Source organism: Aythya marila (assembly GCF_965140915.1).
Source record: "Aythya marila genome assembly, chromosome: 14".
Taxonomy (NCBI): Eukaryota; Metazoa; Chordata; class Aves; order Anseriformes; family Anatidae; genus Aythya; species Aythya marila.
The window spans coordinates 9,447,053-9,462,079 of NC_139055.1; the positions used below are offsets into that span (position 1 = coordinate 9,447,053).

General features: G+C 43.8%; 1 protein-coding gene across 2 annotated transcripts in view; it reads left to right on the forward strand.

Annotated features, from left to right (window-relative positions):
• The window catches only part of UBTD2 (ubiquitin domain containing 2), a 53,868-nt gene that overhangs the window by 24,352 nt on the left and 14,489 nt on the right, over positions 1-15,027 (forward strand). For both annotated transcript variants that reach the window (XM_082771986.1, XM_082771987.1), the window contains exon 2: positions 5,929-6,165. In XM_082771986.1, coding sequence (XP_082628112.1) covers positions 5,929-6,165 — 237 coding nt within the window. The remainder of the gene's footprint in view (positions 1-5,928; positions 6,166-15,027) is intronic.

Genomic DNA, 15,027 nt, shown 5'->3' on the forward strand with positions numbered 1-15,027 from the left:
ATGTTACTCCTCGCTTCGTCCTAAGGAATAGGTGAAAGATGCTTGAAAAAATGGGGAAGGAGGAAAGAAGCTAACGGGAAGATGACTGAAAGCAAAGGGGACGTCTCCCCAGATGGTTATGTTGTAGCTCAGCTTCAGGAGGCTCTTAAAATGGACCAAATCCTGTGGACTGTCTTAGGGGCTTACCAGTGTGATTATTAGCAGGGAAGCAGGAAAATCAAATTCACAACTAACACAGAGATCTACCTAGCCTTCTGTGGAGGGTGTCAGTTGCCTGATGTCTCATTCGGCTGTTGCATTTGTATTATTTGATTTGACAGTCAGCCCGTTGGGGCAGAAATATTATCCAATTTGATTATTGAGTGCTACAGTTCATGGGTATATAAACTAGGAATTATGAATGCTTTAGCTGGATGTTGGTATTTATTATGAGACTCTTCCATTACCAGCTGCTTCTGCTCATCTGGCCCGCCTCGAGAGCAGGCAGCAGTGCTCTGATCCACAGCGATAGTGACATAGCAAACACAACAGCTGTTTAAAGAGTTCTACTTAGACATTTTTTTTGACGTTCTGTGAAGAAACTGATTTAAATATCTGGATTTATCTGCATAAGCTCACTCAAAAGAAGCACAGATAACGCTGATTCCCCTGCTTTGACGAGAAGCTGTGGGGAGAGGAAACAAACCTTCACGATTCATGGTAAAAAATAGTCTGAGGACTGGAGAAATGTGTCTTTTCTGAAAAAAAGACGACTTGGCAGTTTTTCAAGAGCTGAGGTTAGCAGGACAGGCAGGAGTGGCTGCCTCCAGGATCCAGGGCTGTTCTTTACCTGGGAAGTGAAAGCACGCTATGTGCAGCTGCTGATGGGGCAGAGACAGCCTACGTGCTTGTCTGGAAGTATTTTTAGGTCCCTTGAAGACTTCGAGGGATGAAACAGGCTTAGAAGGGATGCTTGACTTGAAGGAGACTTGAACAGTGCTTGGATTTTGCATGTGTGGGAATGGCAGAAATGTGGACACATGAATACGGAGCTCAGGTGAGGCTGCCTCTGCTTCTGCAGCCTGCTGCATGGCACTGCCAGCCCTTCTGCCCAGACCCCTGCCATACCCTGGACTGTCTAACTGCACAGGCACATCTTCCTCCTTTGCATGCTGAGCCCTGGGAAGTTCATTTTGCAGCTGGTAATTATCAGGGCTTCTTATCTTAGCTGTTGCTTCTGCCAAGGTCCCTTTAGGTTAATGACAGCAAGTCCTAAAAACGGTGTTTCCAGTTTGTGCTCAGTGTGCCGTGCGTGTAGGTGGGTCTGACTGAACCGGAGGGGAGCAGAAGCAGTGCAGGAGGCATCCTTCAGGTCGGGCATCCGGGAGGATAAAGAGCATCTGTAGTCTCTTCTCAAGCAACCCCTCTGACCAGCCGAAGGAAAACATCTGCGAGGCCACAGGAATGGGCTGTGGTTGTTCCTCCTGTAGAAAGGCTGCTCTTAAGCAAGGTCCTGCAGCTTGTCAGCAACTTCTTAGCCCCGCTTCAGATACGCAGCACCACCTGGGTGTCCGTGAGCTGCTGGAGCAGGAACACCCTGAATTATTTGGAGGTGTCGCTGATGTGCTGATCTTCGCTTTTTTTGGAAAGCAGACTGTTAACGGTCTTCGTTTTTCCGTCTAAATAAATCTCTTGCCAAACAAGATCAACCATCACCATCTAATGAGAAGTGTGACTTTCAATATTGCTTCAGCAAGAACATGCCTCTTTGGCATTTATAAGACAGTATTTCATGTTTTCAAGCACGATATTAATAATTTGTTACTTATGTTGAAGTGATGTAAGATGAAAAATTAATGGGGATGTTACTTTCTCTTGCAGATCTTGCAAGCTGTTGTGCCTCTGATGTACGTGGCCTTAAATGAAGTCAATGTTTTCTTTTGAGCTCTCGTTAACTTCAGAAGTGAGGAATATAAAAGTGGCATTATAAATACCTGACAAAGTGTTTTCAGACTGCTAACGTTTCAGTGCATTTTCTGTCTTTATCAACCTTATTACAAAAAAAAGTCCTTTGATGTAGTCCAAACTTCGACCATAGTTTGTGTAGTGATGTTTCTGCCTAGTGACTAAACCCTGAAATGAAAAATGGGCCACTTTACACGTTTTTACGTGACTTGTGGCTTTTTGTATCCTTTCTGCTCCATCTATCAACACAGCTCAAACAGATTAACATTTTTTCAGGAGGGCCTAAAGCTTTTAGGGGATTCTTGAAACACTTGTAATAAATAGTAAACACACTAAAAACCTTTTTAAATATCAGCTGGTGAAGCCAAGTTGTGTTTAAAGGCTCAGTCCTGGGATGAACGGCTCCTTAGAGTAAAAATGGCTTTAGTGGTGTTTATAGAGTCACTTCCTTCCACCATCCTGCTTTCCAGCTTGAGAAACTATCGCTGGGTTCATCGTCAGCGCTGCCTGTGTGGGCAGGGGTGGATATCCAGGGGGAAGCTTTTTGGGACTGTTAGGATCTCTGTGTCCCCCCCTGCCAGCCCTGTTTGGTGAAGAGCTGTGTATTCGGATGCTGTTTTGGGTAAAGATGGGAGGGAAAGGGCCTGGAGCAGCTCGTGCTGTGTTGCTGGGTACCCGGCAGACGGGGCTCCTGCAGCAGCCGCCGCCGTGCTCGGGGACTGCAAGAGGCGCCTTTAACCCGCTTTCATAATTAATGCTTGGGGAGGAGGAGAGGGCCCTGTGGGATAAATTAGCAGCCATTGAGCATACATGCTAACAGATGTTAGCCTAAGTAAAATGGAAGAAAAGATGCCCACTGACCCAAATTTGTTGCGTTGTCACGTTTCCTCTGTCTGAAACGTTTATGCTCTGCCTGCGAAGCCTCAATAAGGAAACAATTCCTCGTTGGAGTGTTTCACCACATGTGTTTCTACCATTTCATAATACGCTGCCTAACGCATGCAGTCCTTGCCTGGGCTGCCTCCTTCACCATTGTTCTGGGCCGAGCCATCCCCAGCTCCCAACTTGCCCGAGCTCAGCCAGGGCTTGGACCGTCAGCGGCGGGGCTCTGCCAGGAGCCTTGGTGTTTTGTAAACACTTGGGTTTGCTGCTCCCAAATCTGCTGAATGGTCAGCGCTCCTCTGAAAAGCAAATGGAAGCAATCTCCTGGAAGCAATCCCGCGGAAACAAAAGGCAATAAATGTTTGTGGTCACTTGCAAGGGTTCTGTCTCAGAAGCTGGTTATTGGGAGTTTCTGCATGGGATGCAGAATAACAGCTGGGGTGCCATGCAATTGTCGTTTGCTAATTTTGTTTGTGATCTGGTTTAGATGATGCATTTGTATGGAAACTGCAATGACTTCTTTTTATAACCTGAAGAATCCTTATGGATTCACGCAGTTGGAAATGTCACCTTACCATCAGAACTTCTTTTAAATACCCTATTTTCAATTAAGACACAGCTTATTAAGCATGAATGTCATTCTGAGCTACGAGTTGAAGCTTCTGTGGTCGTAGCAAGTAGGGCTGTGGAAGGGGGCAAGCCGTAACCGTGAGGATGTGTTTTAAAGACTGAGAAGTTGAAATGCCTTCTGCAACACCAGATGCTGATGGTCAGCCCCCAGGCACAACGTTTGCTATTGGCTGCTGCTCTGAAAGCAGAGCTGAATGTGTCCGTGGTAGAAAAAGTTAAGGAAGAAGAGGGAATATTCAACTTAAATAGTTTTGTAAGGCATTACAATTTATCTGAAATCACTATTTCTAGTGTATTGAAGCTTTATGCTCTCAGCATGTCCCTCACACCACCGTGTACACACTTGTATTAAAGAGCTGCAGTGAATTGCTGTAGATACGGTGTGTAGCTAGCTGTGGAGATACAGTGTGGGTCTAGGTTAAGAACTGAAGAATATTTGGACATGAGATTGTTCTACTGTGGAAATCTGACTGCTGGAGTAAGATTGAGGAGAGAGATGAGGTTTTTTTTGTTAGCTGTGCTGGAAAAATGAGAGGGCCTGGAGAAAAGCAGTGTTCCTTCCTATCTATAAGGACAGAGGTGGGATGCAGGATGCCGGAGGTAATTCCTCATGTTTGTCCAGGGGCTCTCTGCTCCTTGCAGATGAGCACCTGATAAGGGGCAGCTTTGTGCCACGGGCCTTGATGCCATGGCAGCTGTGGTGTCTTGCTCGTGTGAGCTTGTTTTGGCCTCGGTGCTGCAGACATCGGATGACGGACCAGGTCTGCTCGTGCTTCCCTGGCCTGGCAGCAGCTGCAGTCCCTCTGCTCCCTTGGGATTGCAAAGGCTCCTTACAGAGAGCGTAGGAGGGGACATCTCCGTGGTGGGATCCTTAATGGACTTCAGGTCTGGTAGCTTACCTGTCCCCCAGGAGCATTCAATATTCATCACCTCGTTTTTACAACCCTTCCATGTTGATGCAGCTGCTTATTTTCAGCTGCAGACACCCTGAAAGGGGGGTTTAACTGTTGAAGGACATCTTGTTTCCTCTGGAGACGTTTAAACTACGTATTCAAGGTTTTTGCGGTATCGAGCCGTGGTGAGAACTGTTTTCGTGGTTTGTCATTGCTCTCTTCCCCATGCTGTTGTCGCAGTGTCCCGTTTCAGCAAGGTCCCTGCTGCCAGGAATGGATTTAAGTGGGGTTTTAACTCTTGCAGGGAGAAACTATTCCCCGTGTGCACTGAAGTTTGTTCCCTTTGTTTTCTTTGTACTTTAGGTAGTAATAAAAGCTTTTCTGTACTATCTCAGCATTCTGCAGTTGGACAATTTTTAGTCTCTGTTAAGTAATGTGAAAGAATGTTTGGAAAGTACAATTTTAGTTTTCCTTTCTGTAGGACAGTAGAAGCCAGTTCCGTGTATTTGGTCTCCATCCAAATGTTAAAATGCTGATTGCAGTTTGCCTTTGGAGCCGATCTCTTCCAGCTTTCTCACATGAACCACAACAGGAGAGCCCAAACGATGGACTTCTCCAGTCCTCAGGATATGTTTCGGGCAGACACTAGCAACAGAGCCTCTCCTGCACGTAGGAAAGAGGCATTCAGACACCCTGCTCCCAGGCACCTCTGGGCACCGTGCTCAGACAGGAGCAGAACTAACCCCGTGCTCACAGAAATGAGGCAGCCAAACCGAGAGGAGGCTTTTAGCATGCTCTTAGCAGTGCTGTAATTTAGAGTGAGCAGGTAGTTTTAATCCGCCAACATTAGACCGAAGTGATTATCTTAACTGGCTATTGCATAAACATAGCAGTAGTTAAAATAAAACAAACACTCTTATGTTTATTGTGAATGAAGTAACTACTTATTAAAGCTTGACAGATTCCTGGATTATTCTTCAGGGATTCGTCTTTGACGATTCCAGCCTTTGTGCATCTTATTTGCCTTTCCACACTTGCTCTGAACTGAAACCATTTAAAAGCAGATAATGCAAAAAAATAATCCTTAGTCTCTTAAAAACTCTGCATGTAATGGAGTATCCCATTTGCTGAGCAGAGAGCATTGCTGGCGGCACAGAGAGGAGGATCCTGATGCAGCGCTGTCTCCCTGCACCCTGGTGTGCAGATAATGGGCTTCTGCCTGCAGCGCTGCTGCTGCCTTCGAGAATTTCTGTGGGGTTTGCATCGGCCAGCCAGGGGCACGTGGTGCAGGAGGAGGGTTGTGCTTCCCAGGAGCCTGGAGAGAAGTTGTGGGGTGCTCGGAGGTGCAGGTGGAACCAGCAAGTGTTGGGTTGCCCTTAATTTTTTCTGAGAGGTAAAAACAAATTGGAGGCCAGAGGGAGGAACGTGCTCTCCTGGAGAAGATGGGTGAAAAAAGGATCGGGATTGCCTGAAAGTGAACTTTCTTTTCATAAAACCTAGACAGAATAATCAAGATATGCTTGAGTAACTTTGTGCTGTTACCATTTTTTCAATTTCTCTTCCTCTTTCTACTCCACAGTTGCTCTTGGTCGGAACCAACCCTTGAAGAAAGAGAAACCGAAATGGAAAAGTGATTACCCCATGACAGACGGACAGCTGCGCAGTAAGAGGGACGAGTTTTGGGACACAGCACCAGCTTTCGAAGGCCGCAAGGAGATTTGGGATGCCCTCAAGGCTGCTGCACACGCTTTTGAGAGCAATGATCATGAACTGGCGCAAGCAATCATTGATGGCGCAAACATAACACTACCACATGGTAGGTTCATCTGAGATGGATGTGGCCGGTGAGAAGTGTAACAGGAGGTTAAGCAAATGAGGTTTTAACACGAAAATCAATTGCAGCAAGCAGTAGTTTCAAACACTGTTATTCCAGTATGCACAATGTCTTCTCTTTGGTGTTTCAAAGCAAAATTGTTAGTACGTAGAGAATATGAAAAACTTTCCCAAAAACTTGGTGCTGACACTCTGCTTTAAGACTTTGTACAGGATGCAGTGTAAGCATTTACTATCTCGGTTGTTTTCCCTTTCACTTTGTCATTCTGAATTCTGATTTTTGCAGGCTCTGTTCTTACTCTGCTCCTCAGAAATGAATCACTTCCCTTTATGCCAAACAGAAATACAGAAAATTAAAAAAGAAAAGTTTTAATGGATTTATAGGTTTGCTAATCTCAAGAGAAAACAGAAAGGGAGGGTGGGGTGGATAAAAGAGGCTGTTCTTGGTGTCTCTTCTACCAGAAGGGAGGTGAAGAGGTTTATGCCAAGTAATGAACTACTTCCAGAGACGCTGAACTGAGTGCAGTATAGAAGACACTGTGTATATGCTGACTCAGGTCTCCTGGGAAGAGAAAAAGGATGATTTGGAAGATCTCACACCTTCCTTTCTGCAGTAACTGCTCTTTGTGAGGTTGACTACTTGTGTTGCCCTTTTTTTCTCTCATTGTTGTGTTTAGGATCACTATTTCCGTAAGCAGTCGATTGATCACCTATTTCCTTTGGAAAGGGTGGATTTGGTGTCTTTTTTTCCATACTGAAGTGTGGAACATTGCTAGTCATTGTGGCTCAGGATATTCTTTTTCCCACTCCTGTTGAGCTGTCAGTAGGATGTCACTAACGTAGCCGAGAGGTGGAAAGTTTCAGTGCTGCAACATGACCTGTCTCTTCCATAATTCATGGGCGGCCTATTGTAGTCCTCTCAGATCATTGTTTGCTTTCAAGGAGGTTTCTGTTTTGCTGGTTTGACTGATAACGAGGGAGTTTTTGTCAAGGGCAGTTATGCATATGGAAATGGTTTTGTCAATTATTTCCAGAACCTGCCAATGCCAAGGAAATCTCGGTGTTCCTCTTCTACAAACCTGCAACAGTTCTGTCGATATTCTAGTCCTAATCAATCGGAGAGAGAAAAGTAATTCCACTGCTTATAAGCTAGTGTGATTTTTCAAAAGATAGAGACAGGAGTCAGGTTGTCTAATGTGGAACGGGTAATGTTTTTGTGCCTCTATTTGTCATAATGTGTTTTCTTCCCTTGCAGTGGTTCATAAAATTGGCCAGAACATGGAAATCCTAAATTACCTACTAGGTTTCTTGATTTTATGCATCAATACACATTTTATGTATGAATTTTAAATAGCACGTTATATTTACTGTCTCCAAAAAAAAAAAAAAAAAAAAAAAGAATATTCTCCTTCTAAATTGATAATGTTACTGAATTGTCCTTCCCAAACATCTACTCTGCTGAAAATATGAAGAAGCTGGGTATTTAGGCAAGTTGTGACCTAGTGGGAACTGCCTAGGTGGGAGGGGTCTGGCAAAATGGATTGGTGAAAATACTGATAATTTTCAGTTACCCCTCAAATGGAAATAATTTTTCAGAAACTGAGTATTTGCAGACCTAAAATAGCCACTGTATTGTCTTGCTTAGGTGGTGAAATAAAAATAGTAGAGGTCAGGAAAACTCGATCTTACAAGTGAGTTAAGATGAACAAAATGCAGATTACCTCCCACCATGGTTTCTTACAGCGGATGTGAGCTATCTCCAGATGGGATTTGAGCTTAACCTGAAAAATAACCTCTTAATGTGTGAGTGCTCACCCTCTGCAGTGAGGGTCTCATTCTGCTTATAGCCGTACACAAAAGACTGATGGAAGCATAATTCATTTAGTAAATGCCAATCTGAGTCACAGAGCATGCTCTGGCAGAGAGAGGGGTATTATTTGTATAATGCAGTCGTGGAATTTGACAAGACTCTGATAATGAACTATTTTGACAGCACTGGATTATGTATTCATTTTAAGTGTTGCACAAGTATACATATGAAGAACACTTGCAGGGAAATGTTAAATTTATAGCATCAAGTAATGCTAAGAAGCTGCTCGACATGTTAGGTCCCTGCTTCCTTTGGTTAAAATGGCACAACAACTTGTTGAGGAGGAGGATTTTATTCAAAGTGGGAAGTTTAAGTAGTTCAGGTCTTTGGGTTCTGAGATGGAATCACTTCTGTGTCCGTGCACTTTCCTTAGCAGGAGGGAGGATGTGCTATGTATACCTCTAACACTACCACACTTTGAAAATAGTGTTTCTTAGCTTCTCAAATAGCGTTTTACTAATCCCGTTCAGAGTTTCAGACTCGAAGTCCCAGACTTGAAGTTTCTCGTTGCAAGCAAAAATGTGAAACTGGGCAGATAGCTCTCATTTCTCCTCCCTGGGCAGTCTGAGGAATTTAGGATGAACGCCCTGCCCTAGAAATTAGCCCTTTCAATGACGCTGAGTGTAATACTTGAGGGGGAAGAAGTATGTGTGCTGTGAAGCTTTGGCTCTTCAGCAGAGAATTTGCTCGGGGTACTGCCTACTACTGGCAGACTGCGGCCTGCTCTGAGGCCCACATACAGAATATTCAGAATATTTCAGAAATAAGCCAGGAATCAAGCTTGTATCAGAGCTGCTGTTGCCTAGGCAGGCCTGGCCTTTGGTCAGATTCCAAACAGAGAGAATATTTTCAGTATTTATCCAGAATCTTGAGTGGAGTGCAGTGATTTTTGTACCCACAAAATTGAGTTACTCACTCTTTCACCATCTTTCTGCTGGTGGCACTCGTCTTGTGCATCAGCTGCTTGCATGGTTCTCAATGTTGTGTGACCTTTCCACTACAGAGAAAGCCATTTCATTTAGAAACTCAAGTGTTTCTTAGTCATCAAGCATTGTTAGTGTCATGCGTGAATGGATTATGAATAAAACCCTTTCATCTGTGGGCTCGGTAGTGCCTGTTATCAGCAAGCTGAGTTTATCCCCAGGCAGGTAGAACAAACAAACTGTCCTTGTTCCAAGGGACACTAAAAATCTCCACGTTTTTGTTTATAAAAACCTCAAATTGGGTGAAATTCAAAAAGAGGGGAAGCTAGCTGTTAAGGAATCTGACTGCTTGCATATGCATTAAATACCAAATCCTGCATGTACCCGACTAGTGCCACCACCTAGATTTACAGGTGTGCTTGCCAGCAGTGCAGAGCTCTTTGCAGCGGCTGCAGCTCTGCCCCCCAGGGGCGGACTGCTCCTCGCACTGACACTGGAACATGGCAGGTACCACCTGTGTCACCCCTCACATCCAGCTTTTGTACTCTTTTTTTTTTATTATTTTCTACAGCAGTTTACTTGTCCGTGCAGCAAATACACATCCAGTTCAGGCTGTCTGTCCTTCACAGTTAGCATGGGAATCGACGGCTTGCAGAGCCTCCTAAAATAACACACACAAATGCCCACGCATGGTTTTGTCGTCTGGTCCACAAGCCATGGTAGAAACTGCTCTGGAGTGCTAATGTGCGTCCTTGGAGCTTAGGCTTTGCTCCTTCAGGTAGGAGGAAAAAGGGGGATTTACTGATTAGGCTGTGCATGAAAACACTGCTTGCTCAAAGCAAGAAAGCATTTAGTAAGATGAAGTGTAGAAATCATGTCAAGATTTTTTTTCTAAATAGCTTGACAGCGTAGTTCTGGTAATTCTGGCCATGAAAGCTGCTATTTGTGGTGGAATTTGATTTTATTTTTTTGACAGACAAGGATGGGACACCCTCCTTTGATTTCATAGCTCACCAAAGAGCCCCAGTTCCTAAGGGAAACTGTTACAAGCATCAACTAGGATAAATTTCTTTAGTGGAAATATAGAATGATGCAGTACGTTGACATGAGACTGTGGCATTTCCTCTTATTTCTTTTGTGTGAACACAACTGAGGCTTAAAAAACAAAAAGCAAACAAACAAAAAACCAAACAAGCAACAAAAAAAAACCAATAACATAGCCAAACACCTACATTTTAACTGTCCCTGTGTGATGGGCTTGCATGCAAACTGTATTACTTACAAAATTAAACCTGTGGGAAGAGGGGTCTGGGGATTAAGGAGTGGCAGAGGTTTGCAGGTAAAGATACTTGCCTGGCTGCTCCTGCAAATATAAAATTGCTATTTCATTCTGAAAATCTGTAGGGAAGTGAGGAAAAATGCATCTCTCTTTACCGTTGCCTTCAGCCAGACATCTTCCTTGTCTAACCTGAGTGAGAAAAAAATCTAACCAATGTAATTTTTCTAATGGATGCCTTTTGCTGTCTTCTGCAGTTAAAAATAGCACGTAAGTATTAAATAAATAAATAAGCTTGTGGGATGGGCTTAGCACTTCTCATCTATCTTGGGTGCCTCTGTGGGATGTACTTAAAAATAGAAATAACGTTCTCACCAATTTATGTTTTTCTGATGTCTTAAAGTAGCACATCCTCAATATTTTATTAATGAGTCCATTTAAATTTAATGAACACTTTGCATACTTCTTAGCTACTAAGAACAAAATGTTGGAGTGTGTAGTATTTTATTAGGGTCTGCACCAAATGCTGGGGCTGAACTTGTCCTGGAAGTAGTTAATTTTAATTGGAATCTCTTTGGGGTTAAGTGGAGTTTTAAAATTTCAGGATGGACACTTAATCCACTGTAGCATAGCTACCAGTATATTGAATTTATCTCGTTTAATACTATTTGAACGATAAAAGGGCCTCTCTGTTAAGCCTGGTGGCTTTGTGCTCAGGAGCAGCCAACTTCTCTGTGCCTTAAAATACAGCTACTGTAGCTCGCAGCGAGCTTTTTCAGTGAGCAGTCTTGCAGCGTTGGCTTTTTGTGTGTAAGCAGAGCTGTCACATTTACTGTGTGTAACACTCGAGATCATGAAAAGTGGGGATGTGAATATTTACCTTAAATGCTGGGGAAAAGTAAATGAAGTTACTCAAATGTTCTAGCAGTGGGTAGAGAATTTTCTACCCCTTTGGGTGAAATATTCAACAGAAAACCATAAAAAAACAAAACCAACAACACCTCAAACCAACAATGGTGATGTAAAGGAAGCGTGCCTCTTCTGTTTACCCCCACCCCGATCCAAACACAAAAACCTGACTCTGGCAAAACTATTTTTCCCCCTGTTGAGCTGTAATTATACATCATGCTGTGGTGCTTGCTGCCTCTGGGCTGAGGGCTCCCTGCGCTAAAGCTCAGCTCTTAACGTTTGTGCCTCAAGTCCTGCATCCCTCTGAGCACTGTCTCTCATTTGGGTGCATTTGGATTTCCGAGGCTTCCATCATCTGAAAGGACATGTTAATGCCTTAATGTGTGTGCTGTCCTTTAGTACTCACTGCATCTCGGTGCAGTACATCAGGAGATGGGGACCAGAGTTCAGCAGACCATCAGGATGCATCTGCTCCTCACTACTACTTTGTTTGCTTAAAGTATAAAACTAGTACAAGGAGAACACGTATTTATTTTATTTTTAAAAGGAAGTTACCCTCCATGGTGTTAAACTCTGTTTCTGTTTGCAAATGAAGGTTTTCACACTGTTACCCAAGACCGTGAGAGTGCAAGGTGAAGAGGAGAGAGGGTGATAGTTAAAGGCACTCAAACAGCGCATGACACTGGGTAAGTGGGAGAGGAGCCCACAGCCCGGGTGTGTTTGGCAGGATGTCAGTGTTGCTTTTAGCATTGATTGCATTCGTTGTGCAGAAAGTCCTGAGGAGGTTGTTATGTTAAAGTAAATCACTGGGAGTGTTGGAAAACTTCTACTCCCTGCTGCAGTTATTTCACCTTCCCTTGCTGATCTTGGTGTAAATCAGAAGAATTGAAGCTTTTTTGGAAATGAAAGCTGTGTCTGTGCTCAGAAGCATTGCACAGGCACACAGGGTATTGATGTTGGGTATCTGTGTGCTTCTTAGCTGTTTAGGGCTGACACACTACTTCTGTGTTAGCTTTATTAAAATGGTGTTATTTTACCTTTGTTCAGATGACAATATTACCTTGTTTCCATCCTTACTGAGATGATTCTGGTGTTTGGGGAAGTTTGGGGCAGACGGACTTCTCCTTGCTCTGTAGAGAAGTGATTAGTTTTATGAGAAATCTTCATACCAAGATCTTTTTGGTACACAAAAAGTCACTTTGCGTAAAGCAGTCATCCCCAGCATGTTTGGGTGGACAACAGTCTGTACTGGCAGTGAAAGCAAACCACAAGCAAAATACCATTTCCTTCTTCCTTGCAGGGCCAAGAAGCCCAGTAGCGATGGGAATGCGGATCTGTGTATACCATCAGTACTAATTAGACATCCCAACCAGCCTCGTCCTTGCTCATAAGGAGAGAGGAGTCTGTAAAGACCCTCCCTTGCACAGCAAAATGGACCAAGGTTGTGCATGGCTTGGAGCGAGGGAGGGGAGGGAGTCACAGTAGTTTATTTTTGTAGCAACAGTAATTAAGGATGAAAGTAACATTCAGTGCTTTTATTGAAAAGGAACCAGGCAGCTTTCTGTCCTGGAGATGGTAAGTTAGCACCCAAGAGCAAGCATCCTCTTAGGGCTTTGTCAGCCCTTGATGCCTGAGCCACTTGGCATTAATTTAATTAAAGATATTACGTATCACAGACATACGAACTCATTTGCATTAAAGCCAGATCCTTTATCAGAAGGTTTCTGGTATACAGGAGAGAAATTGGACTTCTTTTCCCTAAATGGGGCTGAAGCATCATCTGTAGTTCAAATGATTAGGCATGAATTTTATTCTGCCACAGATCTTGCACATCAAGTCCTAGAAAATACATCTGCTCTGGTGTCTTACCTGTTAATGGGGAACGTCTGCTAAACTCCTTACTCCTTTTTGAAGACTCCTGTGCCACACGCCTGACCTTTCCTAACATCCAAGAGGTGCTGCATAAAGATGCCAGTGGTGGGGTGCTGCTGTAAGAGCTTCCTGCAAAAGACCCTGCGTATCCATCTCTTAGCCTGACTTTCTGGGCTCCCAAAACTGTAATTGCTAAAAGTGAGTTGCTAGACAAAGACAGGAGAGGAAGCAGTATAAGGTAGTCAATAAGCTCAGGAGCTGGTCTTTAAATTTGTACAATAATTCAGAAATATGCACTGAAAAATTGTAGAGTAGATCTTTAACACTGAGCATTTAAGATATGTCTCACTTAAAATAAGTAGCTACAAAAGTAGAACTCTTTAATTTTTGCAGTGCTTTGTATGTGATAGCTATATTCGATTTATTAACTGTTATGTTGATGAATCTATGGTTGCAGAAATTTATACTGTATGTTTCACAGGGGCACCTTTAGTGTTTTGAATTTCATCTGCTGCTGCCTGTTCAGCTGTAAAATCCTTGTGGGTTTTTTCCACCCTTGCCTGCAAGCTGCTGTATCCATTGCTGGTGGGTTCAGGAGATAGAAATCACTTTCTCAATAGCTTGCTTGTCTGAAGAGATTTTTAATTGTTGTTAAGAATTTTTTTTATGTATTATATTGTCTACATTCAAACATAAAAACCGTGGTGAACCACGTGCTTTTCTGTCTGTATACAGAATCCTCGGTCAGGTTTTTCTAATGTCTGTTTAAAACGATAGTGAATGATATTTATAGTGACTCTAGCTGTCTAATTTTAGACTTCAGTCGAGTTATGAAAGCTTTGGGAGGTCTGACTGTGAAAGCATATCTGTCAATATGATCAGCAGTAGTACTGAGATGAGCATGCAGGCTATAAAAGTTAAGGAAACTTGAAAATCTTTCTGTCATAGATATCATAAAACTTACAACAGAGGCTACTTAATTATTTTTGTATGAAGATCTGCTGAGCAGAAAACAGTTCTTAGTTCAGGAGGAGGTTTTTCTCTTTTTTTCTTTCTTTCTTCAGTTTAAAAAAACACACCACCACAAAACAAGAGTGAGGAATTAAAACCAAGAAGAGCTGGTGTATTGCAAGGAAGCAGTCTGGCTGCTGTTAGCGCCGAGGACATAAGCATGTATGAGGAGAGTGCTCATCGTGTGTCTGTTTCTTCTACCCATTGGTGTCTATTTTTAAAAGCTGTTGACATCAAGTTCCTTCCTTAGGCTTATCTTTGCTAAAACGGTTAGTGAATAAATACATCGAGTCCAGTTTTTAGTAAAGCTGCACCCAAACTGCATTAATAGCATCGTGCCTGCGAGCAGTGCCGCTAGATGTTTGAAGGAGGCTGGCACGCTCAGGGGAAAGCCGCAGCTCGGCTTTGGTGGTGCCTCCCACAGGCTTTGACCACTGGGTGTTGTGGTCTAGGTGTCGCTTTCCTTTGGGCCGCTGACACGACGCAGGGGTGTGACAAGTGTGAGCAGGGCTCCCACCACCAAGCTGCTCGATCTGCAGCCAGGCAAGCACCAGCTCCTCGCATGTTCAGCATCCTCTTCAGGGAGCGCCTCTGAGCCCACTCCTGCTGCCCTCTCCGTCCTCACAAAGTGAGCACCTCCTGCTGGTATGAAGCATCGCAAATGCTCTGGCCGTTTCAGTTCTGCTCAGGCACAGTAATTGTTTTTTTTTCTTAGGAGACTTCTTCTAAATCAGGGATCTTCAACCAGTGCCCCCCGGCTGTGCACGCCCTGCTCAGACACCGATTTCAGCCTGCTGCAACCCACGCCCTGGGACTGCTTGGTGGCAGCTCCTCCTCTGCCGCCTCCTGGCTCCCTGGCATCTCCTCTGTCACACAGCCCATACACCTGGCAAGGTGTTTTTTTTTCCATTTGTGAAATGTCTTTTCCTAGGAAAGTGTATGTGCAAGCAGTGCTGGGAAAGAGTGGATGTGCTGTGCCTGTGC